The sequence below is a fragment of the Muscardinus avellanarius genome (genome assembly GCF_963383645.1).
Source record: "Muscardinus avellanarius genome assembly, chromosome: 9".
Lineage (NCBI taxonomy): Eukaryota > Metazoa > Chordata > Mammalia > Rodentia > Gliridae > Muscardinus > Muscardinus avellanarius.
This window is the reverse complement of record NC_137795.1, coordinates 98,177,677-98,202,997: the sequence shown is the minus strand read 5'-3', so window position 1 is coordinate 98,202,997 and position 25,321 is coordinate 98,177,677. Positions and strand designations below refer to the sequence as shown.

The following is a 25,321-nucleotide window of genomic DNA, read 5'->3' as shown; positions in this document are numbered from 1 at the left end:
AACCAGCTGTGGATCAGAAGTACTTTTTAGATGATGTCTGCTTTGAACACATAGGAATATTTTCCCTTGGCATTATTTCATCATTATTTCCTAAATAATGCCATACAGCAAATATTTACATAGCATTTAAGTATTATTATGTTATTATATAGGCAGTCTAAAATCATTTAAGTATATGGATCGAAAAATATTTTTAAGTATACTTTTTTTTACAATATAAAATCTTTTCGAGTGTAAATCTTTTTAAGTACATGTAGGTTCCGTGCAGATAGTATGCCAGTGTGTAGAGGAGCTGGAGACTCTGGTGTCTGTGCGGGTGGACGTGGAGGGCCTGCGCTGCGGCCCTGCCAGCTGCTCGGTGCCACTCAGCTCAGCGCTGCTGTAAGTGTGTTTTCTAAAAGTTCTGCAGACTGCTTACTGACCAGCGAGGCGACTTCCGGTTTCCTTTCCCTTTCTCTTTCTTTTCTTGTTCTTGTTATTATTGCAGTACTGGGGATCGAACCCAGTGGTATTCCACCTCACGCTATGCCTCGGCCCTTTTTATTTTATGTTTTGAAACAAGATCTCTCAGTCTCTGAGGGCCTTGTTAAGTTGCTGAGGCTGCTCTCAAGCCTGCAATCCTCCTGTCTCAGCCTCCCACGGACTGGGATTATGGGCTACACCATCACCCTGGCCCTTTCCCTTTCCTTACTGAATAGTTTGAGCTACATTTAGACAAAACAGGGCGGAGTATCCTAACGGTTTTCTCCCATCTTTTCTAAGGATATTTGTCATTTTTAATGAACCTGAAAGAGACAGTATTTAATCCAGACCATTTAAGTCCAAACAGAGAAACTCCGAGCACTCTATCTCTGGCTCGGGATGTAGTTGTGGCCAGAGGCCCTGTCTGAGGATGCTGTCAGGAACTATCCCTAAGTTCCTCCCTTTGCTAGCTCCTTGGGAGGACCTTCTCATCACCTCTGCCTTCCTCTGTCCTAGGTGTCCCCTTGCCCAGTTCAGGGAATGAACAGCATTCTTCCGCCTCCATCTTTGAACACGTGGACAGGATTTCCCGCTCCTCGGAGGCCAGCCGGCGGGTCCCCAGCAAGATCCAGCTGATCGCCATGCAGCCCATCCCTGCACCCCCAGCCCAGCACTCCGTCCTGGCCGACCGAGCGGCAGAAACCAACAAGATCAACAAGGAGGTATTTGTCGTATACTTGTGGGGAGGTTCGGGAGGACTGGGGATTGAAGCCAGGAGTGCCGGCCCGCTGAGCCTCAGCCCCAGCCCGGTTTGAATTTTTATTTCGAGACAGGGTCTCACTGAGTTGCCTGGGCTGGCCTTGAATTTTTTATCTTTCCACCTCAGCCTCCCGGGTAACTGGGATTCCAGGTGTACACCACCACACCCAGCAGTACCCTTTAAAAAAACAAAACCAAGTTAATAAAAGCACATCTTGATTTGGTCAGTGCTTTAAAGTAAGTGGAAAGTACCGTGTCAGATGGTGACTAAAGGCGTGAGCTGCTGACAAGTGTGTTTACTTTAATACGCTCATTTTTTTAAGCTCAGACTCGGGTAGGACCCTGCTGGACAGTTGTGGCAGATGTGCAGAAGGGAGCTGGTCCCACTTGGCCAAGCTTGAATGCCTGGCTTGGCTCCCACACTGCCCGTGGGGCCGTGTTTTCGTCTTTGGGTATGCCATTCTTTGGGAGGAGAGGGTCGCATGTCAGGGAATTTGTTTCCCTAAGCTGGGTAATCATCCATAAGTGGCTATTCTACTATATAATGCAAATACCTTCCTTGCATGTCAGTCTTAATTTTAAAAATCTGTAAGCAGGGCGTGGTGGTACATGCCTATAATCCCAGTACTTGGGAGGCTGAGACAGGAGGATGGCAGGTTCACGGCCAACTTCAGAAACTTAAAGCAAGGCCCTCCACAACTTACTGAGTGAGACCTTGTTTCAATAAATAAATAAATAGGGCCAAGTGTGGTGGTGCACGGTTGTAATTCCAGTACTTGGGAGGCCCAGACAAGAGGATCACAGATGCAAGAACAGCCTCAACAAGTAGTGAGATTCTCATCAGCCTAGCATGACCCTGTTTCAAAAATAAAATGGGGCTGGGGGTGTAGCTCAGAGGTAGAATGTTCCTGGGTTCAATCTCCAGCATCATGCACATCACACACACACACACACACACACACACACTCTCTCTCTCTCTCTCTCTCTCTCTCTCTCTCTCTCACGCAGTGAGATTACTGGGTATAGGAAATATTTTTCTGTTCTCAGGGCATATTGTAATTATCAGACCAATATATCCTCCAGGTTCTCACTCCCCAGTTTCCAAGGTTTGAGTGAGCGTTCTCCTCCTTTGGGGAGGGGCCCTGCCACTGCTCCCAGCTCTAGGGCAGTGTTTGGGGTGTGGCTCTCAGCCCCCGTGGACTGTGCCTGTCGGGTCAGTCAGTACAAGGCCTAAAGGCTTTGCGAGCAGGTGTCGGGGAACCTCTGAGAACCTCTGTCTGCCCCCCCCCCCCCCGGGCGCAGATTCAGACGGCGCTGCGGCACAAGTCGGAGATCGAGCATCACCGCAACAAGCTCCGGCTGCGCGCCAAGCGCCGCGGCCACTACGAGTTCCCAGCGGTGGACGACCTGTCCTCGGGCGACACCAAGGAGCGGCACCGCGTGTACCGCCGCGCGCAGATGCAGATCGACAAGATACTGGACCCCACGGCCAGTGTGCCCTCCGTGTTCATAGAGCCCAGGAAGAGGTGCGCCGGGCCCCGGTGCGGGCGGCTCGGGAAGGCGGGGCAGCCGGAGGGCCTGCCGCAAAGGGTCCTGTCCATTTCCACACCGAAGTCCCTGACAACAAGTTGAAGAGGCTTGTCCTCAAGGCCCCGTAGGCTCCCCAGAGGGCACGGAGCTGGCCGGCACCATGGTGTGGAAGGCTGTCCCTTCTCCCTTCTGCCTCTCCTCTTGCCTGGGAATCTTCCTCTGTGTTTAGTTAAACCCCTGAAACCATCTTTCCTTCTCCAGCCAGCTCCTTCTGCAGCCTCCTGGGCTCTTCCTCTCTCCTATCATTTCCATCCCTGGGTTGGTACCCCCTGGGCAGGCTGATCTTTTTCCGTGGCTACCTGCAGAGTCTTACCTTCCCCTGGTCTCTCTACTGCCTGCCGCCTGACACAGATGCGTTTTCTTTAATCACTGCCCTCATTTATGTCTTTCTGAGCCCAAACCTGAGCTAGTTTTGTTCCCTGCTGTGTGGAACCTGTGCCCCTGGAGCAGATGGGACCTGCCAGCCACAGGGACGGAAGCAGAGCCAGGAGCTGGCTGTCCGCCCGCCCTCAGGCATATGCCTCCCTTCCAGGTTCTGGCCCTCCCCAGCCTTGGATCTGGCTCCTCCAGGCCGAGCTCAGCCCCATAGCCAGTGGTGGTGCTGAGAGCTCGCCCTCTGTTTCCTGCGCCATACGTGCGGCAACTGGTGCCATGGCTCCAGATTGCTCTGCTGTTCACATGTGTTGGCAAGTCTGGTCCTCGTAGCATCTGCACCCTCCGGGGTGTTTCCTGATGTGGCCGGCACATCATAGGCACTCACAAAACACTTAGTGTTTACTTGATAAGCGAGCGGCAAGGTCATTCCTGCTCTCCCCACAGCTCGCGGATCAAGCGTTCTCCGAAGCCACGGCGGAAACACCAGGTCAACGGCTGCCCGGCGGATGCGGAGAAGGACAGGCTCATCACCACCGACAGCGATGGCACGTACAAGCGGCCTCCCGGCGTGCACAACTCGGCCTACATCGGATGCCCGGTGCGTGCCGGGATCCCTCTGGGATTGGACGGGGCTCTAGCAGAAGACTTTGACCAGAGGGGCGGGAACCGCTGGCCGCTGCTGGAAGTGCCAGGGCCCACCGGGTTCTAGAGCCTGTGCGCAGGCCCGTGGTCCACTCCTGTCATGACTGTTGAAAAGGCAAAATCTGAAATGCTCTAAAATAAAAAATTGGATCTTGTATCAGAATTCGAAAAATGACAGATTTTGGAGCATTGAAGATTTTTTTTTATGCTAGGGATTGAACCCCAAAGCATTCTACCTCCAAGGCACACCTCAGCACTCCTTTATTTTATTTATTTTTTGTTTTGAATCAGTTCTTGCCGAGTTGTCAAGGCTGGCCTCTGGGAACTGGGATTATAGGTCTGAGCCACCATGCCTAGCCATTGCAGATTTTTTAATTGTTGATATATATTTAAATTATTTTTGTTTCTTCAATGCTGAGGATCAAAGCCAAGCAAGAGCTCTAGCACTGAGCCGCTCCCCCAGCCCTGTCCATTTATGTTGAGTTAGGGTCCCGCTGAGTTGCCCAGGCCGGCCTCCTACGTGCAGTCCTCCTGACTCAGCCTCCCTAGTAGCTGGGATTATAGGCATACACCACCAAGCCTGGCTATATTTCTTATTTTTATTGGAGAAAGAACTTAATGGAAATTAAGAAATAAATAATTAGACTTTTTTTCAAACTGAAAGGGATATATCTAACAGAGTTGCCCGGTGTTGAAGGCAGACCCTGATAGCAGTAAGTCATGCGTGCACGCAGGCCTCATGAATGGGAAGCCAGCCTCCCCTAAGCCAGCCTCCCCTAAGCCAGCCTCCCATGGGCTGTGAGAACCAGACTCAAAGATGCCAGCGCCGAGGGGCCGAGGGAGCCAGACATGCGCACACCCGTGCCAGGGAGCAGCCGTGCCCCTCGCCACGCCCTTCCTCCTTCTGGGGGCAAACTTACACTTAGTCCTTGTCTGGACAGACGTAATAGCAAGAAGCGCACTTCAGAGAAGGCGCTGCGGTGCGCACGAGCAGTGAGCGTGTAGAGGGCTTTTACAACCGCCATTTCTTTCTATTTTCTTTACTAGATTCCACAAATAATACTGAAAGACACTTAGTATAATTCCATAAGTGTGCCACGTACTGTGCTGTATTCGAACGTGATCCTCTGAAAGAAACAGGATTTCCTTGGGGAATTCCTGCATCTCTGGAATCCTAAGGACTGAACCCCCTCTTGAGGCTTGCTGGGGCTCCGGAGACCCGTGCCCCGAACCCAGCAGTGCCTGGCTCTGCGGAGGCTGTGCCCTCGGGGGCGGGGCTTCCCGGGGCTGTTTGCAGGAGGGGGTGCTCTTGAGCTGCTGCGGTGTTTGGGGAAGGGTCCCTGGGGTCCCAGAAGAGCCACCCAGAGCGACGCAGGGAGTTCCCGAAGAACACAGGAGCGATTCTTCCCCGGGGCTTCTCTGCTCAGAGCCCATCCCTGGCAGGAGAGCCGGCCCCAGCCTTCCACCTCCGTCCTCCGGGCGCTCACGTCTGTGGAGGGAATGGCCTGCCTTTTCCTTGCCCTCCTCATTCACCTTCATCGGTGGCCCTAAGTCAAGCTCCCTTCCTGGCGCTCTGGACTTCCATTTATGTTTCAGTTTTTGAAACCAGAATCTCATTATTTTGCCCAGACTGGCCTCAAACTCCCAGGCTCAAGTGATCCTCCTGCCTCAGCCTCCTTAGTAGCTGAGGTTACAGATCTAGCTTGAGGCCTCTCTCTTCTCTCTCTCTCTCTCTCTCTCTCTCTCTCTCTCTCTCTCTCTTTCTCTCATCCCTCTTTTCCTTTGCAGAAAATTCAGAGGTTGCTCCTCCTAGAGCCTGCTACCTCAGAGAGCTGTTTGTCTCCTTTTTCAGAGATTTCCTGGATGGAACTAACCTTAGATGGGCTTACTTTTTATTCTCTCTCCCTAAAACTTGTGAAGTGCAGGCTTTCAAAGATAATGCCTGTTTTAGAACTCACCTTTCCTGGGTGATTTTTCATCCTCGTGACCATTCATGTACGCCATGGCTTTGAGCTGTGTAGAATTTTCCACTTTCCCTTTACAGTATCTTCCCCTTGATGGCTTCTATAACTGGAGAAACATTTCTCAGCTCCTAATAGCCAGGGTCACCATTCTGGTTCCAGCCTGCTAGACCGGGGCCCTCGGCCAGGTCCAGCCAGCTCCTTGCCAGTAAAGACAGTAAGTTTTATTGTGAGACAGCCACACCTGTTTATTTGCCTGCTCTTTATGGCTGCTTCTGCAGGGCTGAGGAGCTGCCACAGGATGTGTATGACTTGCAGAACCCGGTATTTACCAAAAAAGGTCCCAGCGTGTTGGTGCGTGCCTCTCGTCCCAGCTACTTAGGAGGCTGAGGCAGGAGGATCGCTTGAGCACAGAGTTCAGGGCCAGCCTGGGAAACACAGTAAGACTCCATCTCTCCCAAAAAGGAAAAAAAAAAAAATAAGGTTGTTGGCCTCTGCTGTTGTTTGTCATCCAGACTAGACACTTTGACAGTCGGAAGCTGGACGTGGTATCACACACCTGTGCCTGGGAGGCTGAGACAGGAGGGCTGTAGGTCTGAGGCAGGACCCAGCAACTTACCTAGACCTTCAACAACTTAGTGAGACTCTATTTCAAAATAAGAATTTAAAAAGGGGTGGAAGGGCTGGGCATGGTCATACACACTTGTAATCCCAGCATTTGGGAGACTGAGACAGGAGGATCACAGGTTTGCTGCCAGCTTCAGCTACTTAGTGAGGCCCTCCACAGCTTAGTGAGACCCTGTTTCAAAATAAAGAATAAAATTCGTGTGTGGTGGTGTATGTTTGTAATCCCAGAGTTTGGGAGGCTGAGACAGGAGGATCGTACAGGTTCGAAGCCAGCCTTAACTATTTAGTGAAGCGCTCAGCTCCCTGTTTCCAAATAAAGTATAAAATAGGTCTGGGAGTATAGCCCAGAGGTAGAAAAGCCCCTAGGTTCCACCCCCAGTACCACACACACACACACAAAAAAAAAAAAAAAAAAGAAAAGAAAAGAAAAAGAAAAAAAGGGGCTTGAGGTATAGCTCAGAGTTGGAATCCCCCTGGGTTCAATCTCTAGTACCACAAAAAATAAGATGAAAAGGGGCTGGGAGCCGGGCGTGGGGGCGCACGCTTGCAATCCTAGTACTCGGGAGGCTGAGACAGGAGGATCGCAGGTTCGTGGCCAGCCTCAGCTATTTAGTGAGGCCCTCTGCAACTTAGTGAGACCCTGTTTCAAAATAAGGAATAAAATAAAATAAGGCTGGGGGTATATCTCAGAGATAGAATGCTCCGGGTTTCATTCCCAGTACTGAAAAAGGGGGGGCTGGGGATGTAGTTCAGAGATAGAATGCTCCTACATTTATTCCTTAGCACCTCTGCACAAACACACACACACTCACAAAGAAAAGAAAACGGAGAGAATGTAACAGGTATAAACCAAAGTTGTCCTGGACACACCAGGATGTCTGCTCACTCTTTTATAATATCCCCAACAAGGGTAGCAAAGTAGACACCAAAATAATCTTAGATGTCTAAAAGTAAAAATGTATTTTTGAAGAGTGAGAGATAAACGCACATCTACGTACATCTGTACAGAAGGAACATCAATGGATCCTAATAGAATTATCCCACGGATTCGGGAGCATGGAATTCAGATTCCATCGTTGGGATCCTGGGTAAATCTTAACTCCTGTAGATGTCAGCTTTTCATTTATGGAGGATCCTATGAAACGTCATGCTAGGTATTGGGATATAGAAAAACAAGTAAGTTCTGCTGGCCTCTCCTGGGAAACAAGATCGGGAGTCCTGAGCCCCGGGGGCGCGGGGCAGCGCGGTGCCCCAAGTGTGCAGGAGCCTGCGGTCCTTTTCGTGTCCATACCGTCTCTTACTTGAGCACAGCTGCGTGAGGGGATGAGGAGGGAGGGGAGGGAGCGGGGCGTGGGAAAGAAGCGGACAAACTGCTGTGTGTGTGCAGGAATGTGTCACCACGCCGTTCACTACTGTGCACGATTATAGTGCACCAATAAAAACAAAGGAGGGCATAGCCGCACACCCAGGCGCTGGCGTCACTGCCAGGAGAGCGGCTTCCGGCTTTGGAGGGCCTCTTTATGGGTAGAATGTTCTTCAGAAGTGCTCTGCCTTCTCTCCCCCCAGAGCGCTGCTGGGAAGGAGCTCAGGGCTTTCCGATGCCAGTTACAGCACAAACCAGAGAACCCCTTGAGGACCTTTCCTTAGAATCCATAGCTGCCCCTTCCTAAATCCTTTAATGAGAGGTTTCATAGGGGACCAGGTGTGTCAGGTGCACAAGAGTGAGGTCACCAATAGAACCTTCTGGAAAGCAGGGCACCTGCTCTGTCTGGGGGGGACAGAGCTCTCAGCAGTAGCCAGTTGTTTCTTTGTGAGTGTGGGGGCCATGCCGTGTGAGCTTTAGGTTCTGCCAAGAAAATCCAGAAATGTGAGTGTTCTTAGGAGGTTTCCAGATTTTTAAGATAATGACTTTTTTTGTGTGTGTGTGTTACTGGGGTTCCTGGAAGCCCTTCTACCTCCAGGCTACACTCCCAAACCTGTTTTTATATTTTATTTGGAAACAGGGTCTCTTAAGCCAGCGAGGCTGGCTCCAAACCAGCACGATCCTCCTGTCTCCGCCTCCCAAGCACGGGGATTACAAGCGTGCGCCACCACGCCGGCCCAAGATAATGACTATTTTTTAAAAAAAGACCTTGCAGGCCGGGCAGAGCAAGTCTGTGGGCTGTTTGTGGGTTCACCATCTGGAATTTGGTTTTCTTTCCACTTGGATTAGCAGCCCCCCCCCCCCCACGTGCTCCTGTGAAGATGTGTGTGGGATAGAGTTTTCCTTGTCATGGGCTCACGGACCCTGACTTATTCTAGAAGGTCTTCCTTGGCCCCTTGAGTAGGGTGACCCACCCACCAGCTGAGCCCCAGGAGGGGCAGAGCGTCTGACAGAGGGCGGCCACCTGCCCCAGACAGAGGGGCTTCCCAGCGCCGCGCAGAACCTCCTCTTGTCTGTGGGTCAGACAGCAACCGTAATACCTAGACTTGGGGGGCCTCTGAGACCAGAAGGGTCTCATTTTCCATTGGTTCTCTCCTTTGTCTCTTACAGCTGACGCGGCATATATCATCACAGTGTTTTGCTCATAGGACAGTATTGGGAAATACGATTGTTTAAAAAAAATCTTGAGCCAGATGTGGTGGCTCGTGCCCGCAATCCTCACACTTGCGAGGCTGAGGCAGGAGGGTCATAGGTTCAAAGCCAGACTCAGCAACAAGCAAGACCCTGCTTCAACATAAAAATTAAGAAGAGCCGGGGGTGTAGTTCAGAGGTCACATATCCCTGGGTTCAATTCTTTGTACTAAACACCACAACAGCAAAAGCCTGAATTGTTGCTCAGATTCCTGCCTCCTCACCCACGGGTATAGAACAGAATTCAAACTTCTCTCATTGACGCATGTCATCGGAGACATCTTCATCTTGAGGACAAATGGCTTCTGATTAAATAATTGTTACTACTTACTCCTACGAAAAGTTATGGTAGGTATTATAATTTTATACACATATAGTTATAATATTGACCTTGAGCTCTTTTAAGGATAATAGAGCAATTATTTCTTACTATTCTTAGTCAATAATATACTTTTTGGTTTTTATACCGATGGAAAGTTGACTGAGTTTTGAGAATATATACTTTGAAACATGTGTTTTGGCTGCTGAGGTTTTTAGTAAAAACATATATTTCCAGGTACTGAAATGCATTTCAGTTAGTTGAATAGTGTTTGGTTTGGTACTGGGGATTGAATGTAGGGGAATTCTATCTCTGAGCTACATTCTCAGCCCTACTTTTATTTTGAAACAGGGTCTTGCTAAGTTAATCAGGGTCTCACTAAGTTACTAAGGCTGGCCTCGGATCATCCATCTTCCTGTCTTAACCTTCCAAGTCCTGGATTACAGGTGTGCACCATCATGCCTGGCCAGAGAGTTGAATTTGACTGGGGAAAAAAAAAACAAACAACAACAACTGTGAAATGTTCTCACATTTTCCCTAATACAACCCCTTCTCCCCCCTACTTGTGATACACATTTCTTGGCTGTCCTTTATAAGTTCTTACAATAAACCTTTTTCCTCCATGTCAGGACAATTTTGGTGCATTTTTTGGCCCTAGAGTTTTGTATTAGGGTCCTCACAGAAGCCGGTGTCTGACTGTTTGCTTTGCCATTATCCCCACTCTAGTCTGATCCTGACCTCCCAGCGGATGTACAGACGCCATCCTCCACAGAGCTGGCCAGATATCCGGGCCTGCCCTTCCCGGCCTCCCAATACATCCCGCCCCAGCCGTCCATCGAGGAGGCGCGCCAGACCATGCACTCCCTCCTGGATGACGCTTTCGCCCTCGTGGCCCCCAGCAGCCAGCCGGCCAGCGCAGCAGGCGCCGTCCCCGGGGTCCCGGCCAGCCTGCCTGTGAACAGCACCCCTTCCCGGGAGGAGAGGCGAGCCGCCCAGTGGGGCTCCTTCTACAGCCCAGCCCAGACGGCCAACAACCCCTGCAGCGTGAGTACTGGCCTTCTAGAATTCTCTCCTGGGCAAGACCTGGGAGTTGGGTCTCCTAATTACACCACCCACAGGCTCCCCTCAACACTCTGGGTGTTTGTGATGAGTTAAGTCTTGGCCCGGAAGTCTGAGTTCTTATCATCTCCTGCTAGGTTAACTCTTAGTACCAGAAGCATCCTCTCCTGCAGCTCTGATGCTGTTTTGAGGAGTGCAGGGAGACTTCACAGAAGCACCCTCTGGCTCCTGTTCTGCAGTGGAGGTGGGTCCACTGTCAAAACATGTTCTCGTTGATGTCTCTGTAAACAGAGCAGTGTAGAATGGACCCAATTTTTTTTGTGTGTGTGTTACTGAGGTTCCTGGAAACCCTTCTACCTCTGGCTCCGGGCTATACTCCCAGACCTATTTTATACTTTTTATTTGGAAACAGGGTCTCTTAAGCCAGTGAGGCTGGCTTTGAACCTGTGCGATCCTCCTGTCTCCGCCTCCCAAGCACGGGGAATTCCAAGTGTGTGTCGCCATGCCCGGCTGACCCAAATTGTTTAACTTCTTGCCTGTTGACTGGGCCTGGAGAGCCCCTGAGGCTCGGGGGTGAAGAAGGCCACCGAGGATGCCATTGACAGTGCCGGCCCCGTCCTGGGAGCCTGCACTCCAGCATCCCATCTGCCTTTGTTACCATCATGTTTCTTGTATTAGTTCTTTCAGATTTACCTCCCCCAGACACAGAGAAGTAAAACTGAGGGAAGTAGTGTTCATATCACTTTTGCTAGTTTCCAAATAAATGATTTGACTACAGAAATTTGTGATTTACTAACACTGGAAAGAAGTTAATAGATCATAATTTAAATTTATTTGTTGTTAGCCAGGCAGGGTGGCGCACGCTTGTAATCCCAGCATTCAGGAGGCTAAGGCAGGAGGATTGCGGTTCATGGACAGCCTCAGCTACTTAGTGAGGCCCTGCAATTTAATGAGAAGCTGTTTCAAAATTAAAAATAAAAAACGGGCCAGGGAGTGTAGCTCAGAGGTCGAATGCCCCTGGATTCTATCCCCAGCACCGCAAAAAAAAAAAAAAAAAAAAAAAAAAAATTGTTGGGGAAGGTTTATACTGGGTTCATTAAGATGAAATTGGGTAACAATAAATATATATCAGAATCTTTTACTTCTGAAGTTGATTTGAACTTTTAGGCCCTTAGTAATTGGTTGTTTACATCCAGACATAGGCAGTACGATGCCTGTGGCATGAGCAGCCCCCCATGTGGGAAAAATACCATGCAATACAACTGTTAACTGTTTTCAGTATTAAAATATAGCTTGTTCCAACAGTAAATATTAGACTACCTTCAGATGGCTTATAGTCTTTCGAGTAATGGATGATATAGTATAAAACCCAGTGAGGAAACAAGTGAGGAATACAGCTGCTGTCTGGACACTTCAAGCTTCTCTTGTTTGTTTATAATTCAAATATATTGCAGAGCGCCTGGTGTGTCTGGTATAGCTAGGTAGTGGGTGCGGTGGCGGCCTTCACGCCCCTGAGCTCCAAGCGGAGGACGTGTGAGCCATCACAACAGCAAGGCCAGGGCCCCGTGGCCGGTGTGTGGAGGGAAGGGTACCTGGAGGAGCTAGAGCAGTTCAGGAAGGATTTTCTGGGCAGAATGGCACCTATGTTGAAGTCTAAAGGATAATTAGTGATTGTCAGGTAATGAAGAATATTTTAGGTAGTGGGAGATAAGACAGAGACAAAGAAATAAAAGTGTATGGGACAAACTTCCACTCTGGGAAAGGGTTTGGATCTACCCGAAACTGGACAGAATACATGGATGTTAGACAACGGAGGACAGGTTCACCAAGAAGTGAGGTGAGTCCTACAGTTGTCTGCTTATGTCTAGAGAGGGTTTCCAGCCACCATACAGGAAGGGAGACCCAGGAGCAGCTCAGGAGTCTGCCTGAGTTAAGGAGACGGTTGGAAGTTCAGGCAGTTAGGGTTCACAGCCAGGGGTGCAGGAGAACAGAGGCACACGGGAGGATCCTAAAAGCAGCCAGAGAAAACATACATTGTATGTGTGTGTGCGCGTGCGTGCTATTGGAGATTGAACCCATGGGGCTTGTACCACTGAGCTACACCCCAGCCCCTTTTATATTTTATTTTGAAACAGGACCTCACTAAGTTACTGCACACTGGCTTCAAACCTTAAGATGAGCGTCTCAGCCTCCCAAGTACTGAGATTACAGTAGTGTACCATGGTGCCAGGCCAAAGAATATATCATATGTTTGACCATTTAAAGCAATGATGATAATAATGTATTGTGGGGTTTGAAACACATGTAGAAGTAAAATGTATAAAAATAGCACAAGGGGCCAAGAGAGGAAAGATTGAAGTTTGCTATATTTAGTTTCTTATATAACTGTGTATCAAGTGTAAGATAGCATCTAATCATAGGCTGAGAAATGAAAAATGTGTAATATACTTATTATTCATTAATAAGCCACCTAGTATCATTAGTAAGCCAACATAGGAGTCAGATGATATCATAAAAACAGTCCCAAGAAGGCAGAAAAAAGAACAAAGAGCAGATGAGAAAAATTTAAGTTGACTTAAATCCACCCTTTAAAAACCCACATTAGATGTAAATGGCCTAATCTTCCCTGTGAAAGGACAGAGCTGGTCAGATGGGATAAAAAGCAGAACCCAACCATCTGTTACCAACAGGAGACCCATGTTAAATAGGCACAAAATAGGTTAAAGGTCAAGGCATGGAGAAAAATATGCTATATTGACATTAACCATGAAAAACTGGAGTGGTTATATTAACACCAGCCCAAATAGATCTTAGAGTAAAGGATATTATCCAGGGTAAACACGATCATTTCATAATGATAAAACTGTCTGTTCATAAAGAAGATATAAAATCTCAAATGTTCATGTGCCTAGTAATAGAACCTCAAAATAAAGAAAAAACTGATAGAACTGCATGTGGAAATAAATCCACAGTTATAGTTGGTGATTTCAGTACTCACCTCTCAATAACCGATAGGACAAATTACACAGAAAAATCTGTAAGAGTAGACTTAATGTTACTAACTTGAAATACTTAATAGATATAAAACATTGCACCTGACAAGAGCAGAGTATACATTCTTTCAATAATATTATGAAACATTTTCCAAATATTAGGATATAGAGCTAATCTCAGTAAATTAAAGAAGATTCAAATTTTACAAACAACCTAATAGGAACTCTGCCAAAGGAGATATACAGATAATAAACAGGTGACTGTGCAGAGTAAGCAAGCGAGGGGCTGCTCAGCATCGCTAGTCACGAGGGAGATGCAAATCAGACTGTGCCGGGACACCACTGCACACCTCCTGGAGTGCTGAAAATTCAAAGACCAACCGCTCTAAACATTGATGAGCACATCAGTAACTGGAACTCTGATAATCTGCTGGTGGGAATGTGAAATCGTGCAGAGTTAAAAATGCTAATAAACACGTTAAATAAACATGTTTTCATATGTTAAAAATTAACAGTTACTAGAACAAACTAAATTCAGTTTATGGGTGTTGAGTAAAGCAGCTGGCAAGGGGCCAGCACTGAGGCGCATGGTTAGGATGACAAGAGGACTTGGGTGAAGGTGAAGACCCGCCACAGCCCCTTAGCTCAGTCTTGCTTGGATTTTCCAAAGGGAAGGTTCTCTTCTCACTTTTTGACCTGAACTTGGCCGCTGCTGGCTACAAATTACCCCTAATCAGCTCCTCCCTGCACCCAAGCTTTACCTTGATCCCCCTCCCACATCCCCGAATGCCAGTTTCCCCCAGCCTGCGTCTCTGAGTGGGGATGCACCGTGTACGTCCTGGGGGTAGGGTCACGAGCCGTATTGTGCGGGGAGAATCTGATTTTTCTCTTGGCCACTACTCTTTTCCATTTACACACAAACCTACTTCTTCAGTTGTTTGGGTTCTGCTGATGAGTTTTAGCAGTAGTTTTTGGTTTTGTTTTTGCAGTACCGGGGCTGGAACCCAGGGACCTTTTACCTCTAAGAGACACCCCCAGCCCTGTTTTTTTTTATTCTTTATTTTGAAACAGGGTCTCACTGAGTTGCAAAGGGCCTCACTAAGTAGTAGCTGAGGCTGTCCCCAAACTGCGGTCCTCTCAATTGCTGGGATTACAAGCGTGTGCCACCACGCCCAGCAGCAATAATTTTTGGACAGATTAGGCTTGCTATTTTTATTTGTTTCTGGTTCTTCAGTGCTGGGGGAGTCAACGATTCCATGGTAACACCTTAACCTACCATCTTAACCATGAATTCAGGTGGAAGTGTCTTTCTAAGCACCGCTTTTCCATGGTTTGCTCCTTGAGGACTTTTTTTTTTTGGTGGTACTGGGGTTCCTGGAAGCCCTTCTACCTCTGGCTACACTCCCAGACCTATTTTTACATTTTTATTTGGAAGCAGGGTCTCCTAAGCCAGCGCCCGCGGCTGGCTTCGAACCTGCGCGATCCTCCTGTCTCTGCCTCGCCCGGCTTCCTTGAGGACTTTTAATGTTACCCTGATGAATTTTGATGAGAATGGTAGCAATTCAATCTAGTGGGAAACCAGAACCACCAGCCATAGCCATGCACATAAATGTCAGTGTGTCTGTGCACTGGTGATAGTTACTACTGCGGGTTTCCAGCAGGAACCCAGTGTCCTTCACTTCCACTTCTGTCTGTGGGTTTCCAGGTGCCTTCAGGTACCAAGGGAGTGTGTGTTCCATCTGATGGCATCCTGCCCCTTTTTGCCAGCGTGTGGGTTTTGGTTATGCATCAGCAGGTCAGGCAGCCTGGCAGGTGGGATTTCTGAACCTTGTCTGGAGTGGTCCCCAACGCAGCAGGCAGGGATGCCAAGCTAAGACCTGTTACAACCTGTCTGGTTGCTCTGCCTCTGGGCTGACCAGGTCCACAGCCCTCTGACGTGCCTTTCACGCTCCAGTGGCCCACATTTTATATGGAATAAGAATGAAGGGCTGACGGGATGGTGTACGCTTGTAGTCCAAGTACTTGGGAGGCTGAGATAGGAGAATCGCAGGTTTGAGGCATCAGCAACTTAGTGAGGCTCTGTTTCAAAAAATGAAAGGGGATTAGTGGGCTGGGGCCATAGCTCAGATATAGGATGCTCTGGATTTAATCCCTAGTACCAAAAATAAAAATAAATAAGAGGGAGATGCATTAAATAGAATTCTTAAGTATTTTACATAGGTGTAATCCATTTAAAGCCTACAACAGAATCACAGAAATTTTGTCAGTGAACTTTTTTTTAAAAACATGCCATCTTTCAGAATAGGACATCATAGCCAGGCATGGTAGTGCATACTTGTAACCCCAGCATTTGGGTGGCTGAGACAGGAAGATCGCAGTTCACAGACAGCCTTAGCTACTTAGTGAGGCCCTTTACAACATATTGAGACCCTATTTCAAAAAAAAGAATAAAATATAGGGCTGGGGAGCTGGGTGTGGTGGCGCACGCTTGTAATCCCAGAGCTTGGGAGGCTGAGACAGGAAGATCACACAGGTTTGAAGCCAGCCTTAACTATTTAGTGAAGCGCTCAGCTCCCTGTTTCCAAATAAAGTATAAAATAGGTCTGGGAGTAGAGCTTGGAGGTAGAAAAGCCCCTGGGTTCCACCCTCAGTAACACACACACACACACACACACACACACACACACACACACACACACACACACTAGGGCTGGGGGTGTAGCTCAGAGGTAGAATGCCCCTGGGTTCCAACCCCAGTACCATAAAATAGGATATTATTATTCTGACTGCAACAAATTGAAGTGCCTCACTCTGAATAATACAACAGAAACAAAGTGGGCAGCTATTTTCTACTATTTTTCTGTTAGTTTATCCCTAGCCCTCCTTAAATCCTGATAGGTAAAATGGTAAGCTGTGGTTATTATTATTATTATTATTATTATTATTATTATTATTATTATTATTTTTGGTGGTACGAGGATTGAACCCAGGGGCATTCTGTCTCTAAGCTCTACCCTCAGCTGCTCTATTTTTAATTCTTTGTTCTTGAAACAGGGTCTCACCAAGTTGCAGATGACCTCACTAAGTAGCTGAGGCCGGCCACAAACCTGTGATCCTCCTGTCTAAGCCTCCCAAGTATTGGGAATACAAGCGTGCACCACCATGCCCAGCAAGCCTTAATTTTAAAAAACGCATACAAATATAGTTTTAAGCTCTAAGTTGGCTGCACATGGAAGAGCGCCATGAATAACCTGTAGCAGCTCAGATGTCATGTAATCAGTTTCCTTCTGTACCTCCCCCTCCACAGTCCCCTTTAGTTTAGGTCTCCCCTGGGGGCCTCTGCAAGGTTCTAATCTCCCTCCCACTGCCAAGAGGACGGAAGCAGAGTGGGAAGTAATGTCCCCACTAGAGTCCCATCTGGTAATCCCTCAGAACCCATCTTGGTGTAGAGATCATCATAGCCTCCTTGTTCGAAAGAAACTAGCCTTGGGAAGTTGAGTAATTTGCCCATCTGTTTGATTCCAAAGCCTCTATTCTCCCACACAGTAGTGATTTGTCCAACAGGGAGAGTCTAGTTTGGGCAACCTTGGACTGCACAGTGGAGCAGGGAAGAGCCTGGGATGTGGGCAAAGACTTAAATGACAGCTTAGAAAAGAAAGATCTAGTATTGGTATGGCTTTAGAAGCCAGACCGAGTCTTTACCTCAGGGCTCCCATCGCAGACAAGCAGTTGTTCAAACTGGCTGCAGTGAGGTGAACTCTGTCGTTTTCTGCTAATCATCTGGTTCCATTGAAAAGAGATGTTGAGATAAGACTCCTGTGTATGTTAGGGTCAGGATTTGTGGGTTTTATAAGGAGTGCAAGCAGGTCTCTTAGATAGCTCTTTCTTTAAGTTATATGGAATATTGTTTTAGTCCAAGAGCCCTGGGTTAGTTCAGATCAGCTCAGTAAAGAGAGTGAAGGGAGCGATGTAGGCACCTTGCCGACCTGAAGAGCAGGAAGTAGAGCCGGGTCCCCTGGGAACCTGAAAATGGTCAGAACCTGAATGTGTCACCTTCACTCGTGAGAGGCTCTAGTTTGCTGCTCCTTTATATCTTCTCTTTTTACAGCATTCTGCAGCTTTTGATGGCATAGGTTCTGGAGTGGTTTGGCATGCTGCCGGGCACTTCCTGGACCTGGTGACCTTGTAGCTCACGGTGGGGTTCCTTCATACTGAATGTAGCACTTAGGTTTCCTTCAAGCAGATGGCAAGCTTTATAGAGAAGCAGCTCATGGGGGCAAGCAGGCTCAGAGAGCCTGTCCATTATTCACATTTTTAGTTATATAAAAGAAGGAGGGAGCTAGAAATTAGCTAGACATTTCTAAGGCCTGGTAGCCCAGTTCTCCAAACTGAAACTTGGAGCATTGCTTAATGGCGGAATGCCCAAGTTGCATGCTAAGTTTTAATGAGAAAATAACTCTCCTGAAAGTTGATCCTGCAAGCTCAAGCTCCTAAATTTGCTGTTGTCACTTTATAATAAGTACTGAATATTAATCTTCATCTTCTTTTGAATTTCTTCCAGAGATATGAAGACTATGGAATGACTCCCCCATCTGGCCCCTTGCCACGGTAAGGTTTGCAGAACAGAATGTGTTCTGACTCCCTTACATTGGCTGCTCTTTTTTCCCCTTATAAACGCATGTCTTTTAGCTAATATGAGCAGATGCAAAGCTCAGAGTCGTATGTGCTCTTGTTCTAAGCAGAAGCGGAGGGGGACGTTGGAATTTAGGTTCTGCTTGCAGCAGTGACAGACTGGAGACTTTGGGCCAGCCCTTCTGCTGAGGTACCTGGAGAAACTGGACTAGATATTAAAAATGTTACACCCCAAGGACTCACATGGCTGTGCAGTGGTCGGGGCCAAGATCTGGGAACCCAGAGAGGTGAGCCCTGTTTGGGGCCACTTTTCTTCCAGTGGCATCTGCTGATTCCAGAAGAGGCAGCTGAGAGGCTGAGAAGATAAGAAAAGCTTGAGAGACACAGGCTGGAAGAACTAGGAGAGAAGACCCTGGTAAACACCAGAAGGTTTTCAGTTCTGACCCCGAGGCATTGGGGTGAATTATAAATAGATTGGTCCCTTTAGGAACTAAAGGTCAGCTTCAAAGAATGATCTGGGATGCTGCCTGGCAGAAGCAAATGCCATTCCCTCTCAGAAGAGGGTAATATTTCTGTGGGCCTTACATTATTACCACAGTACATGTCACACATGTGCATTTGTATACAACCAGGCATACGAGAAGAAAAGAAAATATACGTAAAAACAAAACGAGGAGAAACAGATGAAATGGAATTATGGGACATCCAGATATTGAAGCTCCCAATAATTACATTTAATTAATTAATTACAATAATTACATTTAATGTACTTAAGAAATGGAGTTAAGGCCGGGCGTGGTGGCCCACGCTTGTAATCCCAGCTTTTGGGAGGCTGAGACCGGAGGATCGTGGTCCGAGGACAGCCTCAGCTACTTAGTGAGGCCCTCTGCAACTTAGTGAGACCCTGTTTCAAAAATAAAGAATAAAAAGTAGGGCAGGGGGTGTAGCTCAGAGGTCAAATGCTCCTGGGTTGCATCACCAAACCCGCCCCCCCGCCAGAAAAATAGGGCTGGGGATGTAGCTCAGAGGTAGAATGCCCCAGTACCACACACACAAAAAAAAAAAGTAAAAAAAAAAAAAGAGTTAAGATTTATTGTCTGGGAAGATATAAAAGTACTAATTGATGTTAGTCTGGCTTAAGTCAAGGATTCTGGTGTGATTTTCAGAATAACTCACTAAAACAATACAAAAATGGTTAAATGTAAGATAATAAGGAGAAATAATTATAAAATAATCCAAAAGAAGATGGAAAATGGAAGAGAAAGGATGTAGAGTCGACAAGACGTGCAGCAATCAAATGTGAGATGGCAGAGGTCTAGATTAAGACGTGTGTAGAGCTGCATTAAATGATAACTAAATATCCCAATTAAAAGTCAGGTAATTGGATTAGGACTTATGAAAGATGTCAAAAATATAGAGATATGAAAACTCTGTGGAAGAGTTGAGCAGCGTGATTAATCAGCTTGACCTCATTAACACATCTACAGTAGGGGCTCAGTAACTGCAAAACACACTTTCCTTTTTTCTAGTATAGGGGATTGAACTCAGGACCTCCTACCCCACTGAGCTACATCTCCAGCCTTGTGCGTTTTATTCTAAGACCACATTTTGCCAAGTCATCTGGGCAGGCCTCCAACCTGCAATCTTCCTGCCTTGGCCTCTTGAGTATCTGGGATTATAGGCAAGTGCCACTGTGTCCTGCACACCTTCTTTTAAGTACATTTTAAGAGCTGAGGGTATGGCCCAGTAGTTGAGCACTTGCCCAGCATGCACAAGGCCTTCAGTTCAATCCCCAGAACTGTGTGTGTATGCACACACACACATACACACACAGCTAAATTAAATTTACTATATGACAGGGCATAACAAATCTTAACAAATTTCAAGTAAGTAAAATCACTCAGAGTATACTAAGTTAGAAATCAGTAATAATAGATAGCTGTAAAATCCCAGTGCATTTGAAAATTAGTTCCCTGCTAATTAACACATAGTATACTGAAGAAATCACAATAGAAATTTTTAAACGTTCTAATTGTAATGAAAGAACCACATATTGAAAGTTGTAGGATGAGACCAAAGTAATGTGTTTTGGGGGAGTTTGTTATCTTTGATGAGTATCTTTGGAAGGGAAAATGGCTGAAAATCAGTGACCTAACTATTCATCCCAAGATGTTAAAAAAAACATTCAATTAAAGGGAGTAGAAGGAAGGAAATAAGAAGAAAAAATATTAACTTGTGAAATAGAAAACAAATACCATAATTGAGAGGATTAATAGAATAAAAATCAGTTTTTTGGAAGTTAATAAAATTCATAACCCCCGTGGTAAGCCCCATGAGATAATGTGAGTCACAAATGATTAACAGGAGGAATGAAAAGGACACTTGACTACAGATCTTACAGACAGCAAGAGATTTTATGAACACATTTTTGTTAATAAACGAAGTGGAAAATTTTCTAGAAGGAGAAAACCTGACTCATTATATTTCATTTAAAAATTGAAATACTGCAAGACATGATAGTACATGCCTGTAATCCCAATACTTGGGAGACGTGGGAGGATCACAGGTTCAGGGACAGCCCCAGCAAGTAGTAAGGCTCTCAGGAACCCAGTGAGACCCTGTTTCAAATAAAAGTAAAATAGGACTAGGAGTGTAGCTTAGAGGTAGAATGTCCTAAGTTCAGCACCCCCCCCCCAGTTGAAATAATAATAAATAAAAACTTTCCATTAAAACAAAACAAAACTCCAGTCTGAGATGTCTTGAGAAGTGAGTTCTGCCAAACACTGATGAAGGAAAAGGTGCCAGTGTTGTACAAAGTGTAATAAAAAAATAAAAATAAAAAGCCACCCTTTAACTCACTTTATGAGACCAGCACCACTGACACCAAGGACAAAAAGAACAAGGTCATTGCAAGACAGGGAACATTCTGCGCCCGTCTTACTCACGACATAGAAAGAAAACGAAACCGAAGCGCCAACACCTCCTGCGACACATACAGAAGGCTATCACATTACACCAAGTTGGAATTGTTTTAGCAAGGTGAGGATGAGTTAGCATTAAAAAAAAAAAAAAAAGCCAAGCAGTGCAATGTAGTGCTTTAAAGAGAATGAAGGAGGAAAATCCTTTTTTTTTTTTTTACCAGCTACAGATAAAATGCAGTTTTTAAAAAGCCAGTTTTATGTTACTATGTCCTTGAGGAAGTAGTGACTTCATTCAGCTTCGACTTCTGAGTCTTTATGATCTGCGAGACAGAAGCGGGAGTCCTGTGCCGTACGCGAGCCCTGCTGCTGGATGTGGAGTTCTGAGAGAAGCCCTTGCTCAGGCCTTTGAGATCGAACGGACCCAGGACTTTCTTGCTCCTTACTGGAGCATACAGCTGGCAAGCACTATTCTTCAGACTTGGGAGCTTGTCACACTGCCCTGAAGTGAGTGGAGCGAGCCCCTTGCTTCCAGGAGAGCCGCGGACAGTATTTGTGGTCAGCGAGGAAGCCCTGGTGAGCGTTCTGGGAACGCTGGTCGGCTGCCACGAGCCTGACAGCATCCTAGTGCTCACGGGCTTCCTGGATGCGGGGTGTCCCCAGTACTGTGTAACCACATCCATGTCCAGAAGGCCTTCGTAATCCAGTGAACCGATATTTTCCAAATGGCAAATGCTGTCAAGCCACGTGTGGTTAAAGCTCCATTCAGAGGCAAGATGGAGCTGTGGGTCTGAAAGGAACAGCGAGTGAACAGTTCCGTGGTAACTGCTTCAGGGTCTGCGTGGAAGCGAGCCCTAAGGCCCTACCATTTGAGTTTTGCTTCAGTATCAAGAATATCTAAAATACTATTTTAGAGCGCTTTCTAAAAAGGCTGTTAAAATGCGCCTCTCTCCTCCCTACCTCCCTTCCTTCTTTTATTTGTCTGTTGTTTTATTTTTTGGTACTAGGGATTCAACCCAGGGGCATTTCATCTCTAAGCTATGACCTCAGCCCTATTTTTTTTTTGTATTTATTTATTTGTGATATTGGTGATTTGACCCAGTGTCATTCTACCCCCAAGGTATACCCCAACCCTATTTTATTTTTTATTTTGAAATAGAGTCTTACTGGGCGTGGTGGCGCACGCTTGTAATCCCCGCACTTGGGAGGCAGAGACAAGAGGATCGCGCAGGTTTGAAGCCAGCCATGCGCTCTGGCTTAGAAGACCCTGCTTCCAAATAAAAATGTAAAAATAGGTCTGGGAGTGTAGCCCGGAGGTAGAAGGGCTTCCAGGAATCCCAGTACCAACAAAAAAAGAAAGAAAAGAGAAAAGAAAGAAAAAAAGAAATAGAGTCTTGCAAAATTGCTGAGACTGGCCTTGAACCTCTTGTGACCCTCCTGTCTAAGCCACGAGTACTGGATTTCAGGTGTGAACCACCACACCCAGCTCTTTGGACACCCTTAAACTCATAAAAACTATTGAGGACTCCCAGGAAGTTTTGCTTATGTGGATTATCTCTGCTGATATTTACAACATTGAAAGTTAAAATAGAAAAATTTAAAATATCTTAAAAATCTATTTAAAAACAACACAAGCATATTACATGTTAATATAACAATTTTCATGAACTTAATTATATTCTTCAACTCTTCTCCAAATTAGTAAAAAGAGTGGTACTCTTCTATGTGATGTTCATATGTCCTTAATGGAAGACATCAGAATTTTCATATATCTTACATTCCATCAGTTGATAAATGCATTTTAGGAAGATACTCTGTCCTTAAAAGTATGTCTTAGCTGGGTGTGGTGGCGCATGCTTGTAATCCCAGCATTTGGGAGGCTGAGACAGGAGGATCTCGGTTCATGGACATCCTCAGCTACTTAGTGAGGTCCTTTGCAACTCAGTGAGACCCGGTTTCAAAATAAAGAATAAGCCGGGCATGGTGGCACACGCTTGTAATCCCTGCGTTTGGGAGGCAGAGACAGGAGGATCGCACAAGTTTGAAGTCAGCCTCGCTGGCTTAAGAGACCCTGTTTCCAAATAAAAACAATATAAAATAGGTCTGTGAGTGTAGCCTGGAGGTAGAAGGGTTTCCAGGAACCACAGTACCACCAATAAGAAAAGAAAGAAAGAAGAAAGGAAGAAAGAAAGAAAGAGAGAAAGTTAGTTTTAAAAAAAGGCTAGGGGTGTTGCTCAAAGGTAGAATGCTCCTGGGTTTCATCCCCAGAACCAAAAAAAAAAGTATGTTTTTAGAAAAGGAGTATTATCCAGGTGTGGTGGTGCATACCTGTAACTTTTATATATATATTTTTTTATACATTTGTGGTACTGGGGATTGAACCCAGGGATATTCTGCCTCTGAGCTACCCCCATCCCTTTTTATTTTTTAATTTTTTTGTTTTCAAGCAGCCCTATAAAATAGGGTTCAGAGGTAGAATGCTTCTGAGTTTAGTCCCCAGTTCCAAAAAAGGAAAAAAGTGTCCAGAGACCAAAATGTTTGAGAACAGGGGCTTTAAGCTTTGGAGGACAGCAGTATCACCTAAGAGGTTTTGTTTTGAAGCAATGTCTGGCTCATACTTCTATGTTCTGTTTGACTTTGGGGTGCACTGTGGACATCTGGATCTCAGATGTCTCCCCGGCAGTGCTCCTCTGTACAAGGCTGGGAAACGCAGCTCAGCCGGATGCTGGAGACTCGGCCTTGAACTCTGTGCCTGCCTTAGGTCGGGAAACTACCACCTTCCTTCTTTTTTTAAATGGAAGACACATATTCATTCACCCACCGCAGGTCTGTCGGCCTCATCTGTCTTCCAGGCTCAGTGCTGAGGTAGAGCCTTGAGCATTCAGGAAGGAAGGCTGTCCTGGGGCGCGGGGACCACGGCCTGTGTCCTGGCAGGAGGAGCCGGCAGACAGAGGAGACCTGACTTCCCGCAGGGTGAGGGTGGAAGGAATCAGACTCCAGGGCCGGGACAGGTGGTCCTCATGCTCGCACATCTCGCCCTCAGGCCCAGCTTTGGCCCCGGGTTGCTGCAGTCTTCGGAGCTGGTCCCTGCTGAGGCCCCGCAGCCACAGGCGTCGGCTGAAGCCCCCTTTGCTGCCCGGGGGATCTACTCGGAGGAGAAGCCCTCGGTGGCCCGGCCTCGGCCCGTCGGGGGCACCACAGGTACGTGGTCTTCTGCTTGGGAGGCTGAGCCAGGAAGGTTACAGGTTGGAGGTCAGCTTCAGCAAATAGTGAGACTTTGATCAACTTAGAGAGACCCTGCTTCAAGATAAAAATCAAATAAGACTGGGTTATTTTTTTGTTTTTTGTTTTCAAGCAGCCCTATAAAATAGGGTTCAGAGGTAGAATGCTTCAAGATAAAAATCAAATAAGACTGGGGTATAGTTTGGAATGAGAATGCCCCTGGGTTCAATCCCTAGTGCTACACACACACACACACACACACACACACACACACACACACAGAGAGAGAGAGAGAGAGAGAGAGAGAGAGAAAAGAAAAAAAATTCTACAATAGTTATTTACTCTACTTGAGAAACATACAGGTGTTTTTTAAACCGCAATTGAAATGTAGTGATTAAGTTTCTTTTCTAGCTGGGTATGATGGTGCACACCTGTAATCCCAGTGCTTGAGGGGATGAGTCAGGAGGATCACGGATTTGAGTACAGCCTCAGCAACTTAGTGAGACCCTGTTTCTAAAACAAAATAAAATAGGGCTGGAGGTGTAGCTCATAGGTAGGATACCCACGGGTTCAATTTCCTTTTATGTAATCAGTTTGTTTGAGAGTTCTGTGCACCTGTGTGTTAACAGTCCAGCTGTGCTTTGCTTCTGTCCATCTGTGAGGTGCATTAAGTGTTTGAGGAAGGGAGGAGCTCTGAATCTTCGTCAAGGAAAAAAAGCAGATGAATAATGTTTTCTGAATGAGTGGCCTCCGTAAGTATAGTTAGATGAGGAATGCGTTTATTTTCAGAAAATGAGCTGAGAAGAAAAAGAAATACTCTGTCTCAGTTCTTTTGGGAGTTTTATGTTAATTGCTAAACCCAAACCAATCCCTGAGTTCAGCAGATACTCGAGGTTTATCAGCGGTTTGCCCTGAGATCTTTAGAAATACCCCCATTTTCAAATACAGCTCTGTCCTGTACTCACTCTCCCAGGTTGGTTCAGAGGAGTGTCAGTGGGATGGCCAAGCCACCGCCTTCCGACCCCCAGTGGCAGCCGGTGGCTGGTGGTGGGCAGGCGGCGTCCAGCGCGGCTGCGCTGTGTCTTAGTGCCCTTGGCTGGCGGCCTCACCAGTCTACCCGCGATTCGCACTGGTGCCCAAACAACCAA

General features: G+C 46.7%; 1 protein-coding gene across 1 annotated transcript in view; it reads left to right on the top strand.

Moving 5' to 3' along the window:
* KIAA1549 overlaps window positions 1-25,321 on the top strand; it is a gene marked incomplete at both ends in the record, with an annotated part of 84,306 nt that overhangs the window by 54,123 nt on the left and 4,862 nt on the right. Inside the window, 6 exons of the mRNA XM_080701241.1 lie at window positions 979-1,184; window positions 2,524-2,747; window positions 3,631-3,784; window positions 10,076-10,393; window positions 17,963-18,009; window positions 23,995-24,152. Coding sequence (XP_080557367.1) covers window positions 979-1,184; window positions 2,524-2,747; window positions 3,631-3,784; window positions 10,076-10,393; window positions 17,963-18,009; window positions 23,995-24,152 — 1,107 coding nt within the window. The remainder of the gene's footprint in view (window positions 1-978; window positions 1,185-2,523; window positions 2,748-3,630; window positions 3,785-10,075; window positions 10,394-17,962; window positions 18,010-23,994; window positions 24,153-25,321) is intronic.